General features: G+C 38.8%; 1 protein-coding gene across 1 annotated transcript; it reads left to right on the top strand.

Moving 5' to 3' along the window:
- Positions 1-288: 288 nt before the first annotated feature.
- LOC141906276 (uncharacterized) lies at positions 289-4230 on the top strand. Its single transcript, XM_074795519.1, has one exon. It carries the CDS (start codon positions 289-291, stop codon positions 4228-4230), a length of 3942 nt encoding a protein of 1313 aa, XP_074651620.1.
- The last annotated feature ends 542 nt before the right edge of the window (positions 4231-4772 follow it).

Below are 4772 nucleotides of genomic sequence, written 5' to 3'. Positions count from 1 at the left end.
ATAGTGAATACTGTAATGCTGTAATCTGGATTTAACTGTATTCAGTGTATACCATTTCAAGCATGAATTCTCTTTTATATGTTAAAGCAGTTTGTGATTTACACATCATTGAACACAAGTATTTATACTGTTGAGCCTTGTACTGTGGGTGAGAAATAAACTAGACGTCTTCTAATACAGTCGTTTCGTCGTTCGTAGTCTAACAGGGAAGGCGTTTACATGGTCCCTCGAGCCGTAGAGTTGTAGAACTGAGAAAACTGCTACGTGAAATCCGAGTCTGAATCCGAGATGTCTGATTCTTTGAAAAAGCAGAAAGCCAGCAGAACGGCAAACCGTGGAGTGGCGACAAAAATTCTAGGGGATGTGAAAACCCACGTCGAAAAACAAGATGTCCTGAAAGCAACCATTGCATTAGAAACTCTCAAGCGGAAATTGATGCAACTGGAAAACATCGACGCACAGTTACTTGAACTTCTGGAGTCCGATGAAGATATAACGTCGCACGTGATGGAAGGTGAGACGTATTTATCTGGTTTATTTGGAGAAATAATGACATACTCAAAAGGAATAGAAAAACTCACGAAAACTGAATCTACTCCGAAAAGGTATACATCTGATATTCAAAAATCGACATTACCGAAATTACAATTACCCAAGTTTGACGGGAATATTTTGAACTGGCAAACCTTCTGGGGTCTGTTTGACGCTGCAGTACATAGTAGCAGTTCATTCTCTGATGTCGAAAAATTTGCATATTTGAAATGTCAGTTATTAGGAGAAGCAAAAGGCTGTATAGACGGGTTACCATTAACCGAAGAGAATTATCGTACAGCCATTAAATTACTGAAGCAGCGATTCGGCCAGTCTCAGAAAATTGAACAAGGTTATTTACGTGCTTTATTAGAAATATCTCCTCCATCCAACGATCATGTATCACTGAGACATTTCTATGATCAAACCGAAAGTTATATTCGTCATCTGGAGTCCGTCGGTAGATCACCATCCTCGTATGGCTCGTTATTAGTGCCAATTATGTTGGAAAAATTGCCGCTAAATTTTCGTCGAACAATCGCCCGTTCGTGTAACAAGTTACATTCCGATTGGTCATTAGATGAACTTCGTTGTGCCATATTAGAGGAGTTACAAATATTCGAATCGTGCGATAAATTCAATGAAGTTTCCTCTTCTAAGCTTGCATGTGACGCTGATGTTACCTCGTTACTGACAAACGCCAAGTCAGTGAATCCCAGAAAGACTTATCAAAGTCAGAGATTTTCAAGAGAGAAACGAAAGTTTTGTATTTTCTGTACTAATTCTGCACATTTTTCTTCAGATTGCCCTACTGTCACCGATATTCAACAGAGGTTGAAATTAGTTAGAGAAGCAAGGAGGTGTTTCAACTGTTTGGGTGATCACCCAGTGAAAGATTGTAAATCATCTGGCCGCTGCCGTTTTTGTTCGAAGAAACATCACTCAAGTCTATGTTTTACTCGAGAGAAAACTCATCAACTACGTACACAAGGTATCATTTCTCCTACTCCAGAAATCAAACCTTCGAATTACGGTAATATAGTTCTACCGGAGTCTAGAGATGCGCCAGGTGATTCTACAATCATCACCCAAACCGAACCGAAACAACCTACACTGTCAGTCAATCACTATAATTGTACAGATTCATCGGTATATGAGAGTTCAAATAATCATTCAGTTCAGGCTAGTTCTGTTTTGTTGAAAACAGCAGTAGCTAGAATTGCAGGTCAAAATGAATCTAAAATTTGTAATATTTTGTTTGACGACGGGTCACAAAGAACGTTTGTATCTAGGAAGGTTGTAGACTCATTAGATTTAGAAATCTACGCTCGTTATAGTTTGAAAGTTTCGGCATTTAGTTCTAACTCTCAGATACGATATTTTGATGTTGTTGATATTCGTGTCCATTGCATAGATGGCTCGACTGTTACTATTCAAGCTTTAGTGATAGACGAGATTACTGAACCACTATTGGTACCTGCTAGTACTGTTGAAATACCCGAATTTAAAGGGCTTACGTTAGCCCATTCTATCGATCATTCTGAGAATTTTGAGGTTGAGTTACTCATCGGTGCAGATTTCTATTATCAGTTCATTTGTGATGAAATTATTCGAACGAAATCTGGCCCGATTGCTCTAAAATCTAAATTAGGTTATTTGATTGCTGGCCCTGTTGACCTTTCTTTATTTCATTCGATTAATGTTTTAATCAATCTTACTTCTCAACCTGATTCATCGGATTTTTGGTCATTAGAGTCTATAGGTATAATGCCAGAGTGTACACATGATTCCGATCAGAAATTTCTTGATAATTACTGTTCAAACTATATCGATAAAGAAAGGGATAACAGGTACCAAGCAAAGTTTCCGTGGCGAGAGGATCATCCTCCTCTGCCAACCAATTACAATGCAGTCACAAACCGTACTCGTGGTACTTTGCAACGTTTAGCGAGAACTCCAGATATGCTGAGAGTGTATTCTAACATAATCTCTGATCAATTAGAGAAAGGGTTTATCGAGAAAGTGTCAGATTCTGAATTATCAAAGTCTGATAGAATCCACTATTTGGCGCATCACCCTGTCTTTCGAGATTCAAAAACCACGCCAATTCGGATCGTTTTCGATTGCGGTTTTCGGACTTCGGATAATCCTAGCCTTAATGATTGTCTTGATTCGGGCCCTTCTTTATTAAATGAATTGACATCAATTCTATTGAGATTCCGTTTCTTTGACGTCGGATTGGCCGCCGACATAGAGAAGGCTTTTTTGCAGATTGGCTTACATCCGAAAGACAGGGATGCGACTAGATTTTTCTGGCTTAGTAATGCAGATGATGCAAATTCAAAATTTGAAATATACCGTTTCAAAAGAGTGCTATTTGGAGCAACTTCATCTCCTTTCATTTTGAATAGCACAGTACTGCATCATCTGAAACAGAATCGTAATGAGACTTCTTCTAATTTAAGTAAGAACATTTACGTTGATAACGTTTTGACTTCAGTTCCTTCTGAAGCTGACGCCAAAACTTACTACACACAGTCACGTAAGATACTAGCTGACGGCAGATTCAATTTAAGACCTTGGTCGTCAAATAGCGAAGAAATTCGCAAGCTCGCCGGTATAGATGGCGTCTTAGAGAATTCTTTGACTATAGACTCGCTTGGCATTCGTTGGGACACAGATCGAGACACTGTATCTCTAAAACCAAAATTTATTGATCCTTATGTGCCTTTAACTAAGAGGGTAGTTATCCAGAACTTGTCAAAAATCTACGATCCTTTAGGTTTGATTACTCCATTGACTATAAAGGCAAAGATTTTCGCTCAAAATTTGTGGAGACAAAACTTTGATTGGGATACGCCATTGCCTTCTGATCTGTGTCAACAATGGAAGCAAATAGCATCCGAATTAAATGTAGTTTCTGATTTTCATATTCCAAGATGTTACTTTCATAACAGGGATTCAGATAGGATAGAACTGCATACATTTGCGGATGCCAGCAAGATGGCATACGGTGCCGTCTCGTATCTTAAGTGTGGTACTGAAAGTACACTGATATTGTCAAGGTCTAGAGGTTACATCAAGGTTACATCACTATCACTTCTGGCGCTTCATTCATCATCAACAATAGGAGAGCAAAATCTTAAATCTCCTGTTTCAGAAGATAGGAGTCATATGCTCGACTTTTTATTTGCTAGAGAACATTCGTCTTTGACGAAACTTTTACGAGTTACAGCATTAGTTTATCGATTTATATCTAACTGCCGTGCAGCAGTGAGCGAACGTGTTACATCTTCAGTTACGGCTGAAGAAATTGAGAATGCAGATATTAAGATAGTTAAAGCCATGCAATTTGAGCAGTTTTCGGAAATTAGAGAACAGTTAATATGTAATAAAAACGGTTCACACCGCTTACCTATCATTAATCAGTTACAACTGTACATAGATAGAAATGATATAATTCGTTGTCACGGGCGTTTCGGAAACGCACCGATACCGGATACTGCGAAGGATCCAATACTTCTCCCTAAGTATCATGATTTAACGAAATTATTTATCCGTCGTGCTCATTTCGACAACTTACATGACGGTTTGAGCTCTACAATTTGCAAAATTCGTGAGAAGTATTGGATTCCTCAAATCAGACAACTTGTTAAACGTTATCTGATGAGGTGTGTGGTTTGTCGTAAAGTACATTGACGACCATTTTTCTTGCCGAATCCACCTCCGTTACCAATTAGTCGAGTTACGCAATCTAATTGTTTTCATTTTACGGGTGTGGACTACCTTGGTCCAATGACTGTTAAATCTCAAAATGGTGATCGAAAATGTCATGTCTGTTTGTTCACGTGTGCAGTCACCCGCGCAGTTCATTTAGAGCTGGTTCGTGACCTAACAACTGAGCAATTTTTGTTAGCGTTGAGAAGGTTTGTGGCTAGACGATCTCTACCTAAACGCCTAATTTCGGACAACGCTTCAACTTTCACTTGTGCAAATGAGATCCTTAAAAAATTATTCTCATCAGAAGAAGTATCTCGCTTTTCGGCAGATCGCGGGATAATGTGGCAATTCATACCTAAACGTGCCCCCTGGCACGGTGGATTCTATGAAAGAATCGTTGGTCTTGTTAAAAACTGTTTGAAGAAAGTGTTAGGTAGAGCTTCGATCACTTTCGATGAACTGAATACATTGTTGATTGATATAGAGGCTCATTTAAATGACCGACCAATTACATACGTTTC

The sequence above is a fragment of the Tubulanus polymorphus genome, chromosome 5, assembly GCF_964204645.1.
Source record: "Tubulanus polymorphus chromosome 5, tnTubPoly1.2, whole genome shotgun sequence".
In the NCBI taxonomy this organism is placed as follows: Eukaryota; Metazoa; Nemertea; class Palaeonemertea; order Tubulaniformes; family Tubulanidae; genus Tubulanus; species Tubulanus polymorphus.
This window is presented reverse-complemented; position numbering and strand designations above follow the sequence as displayed.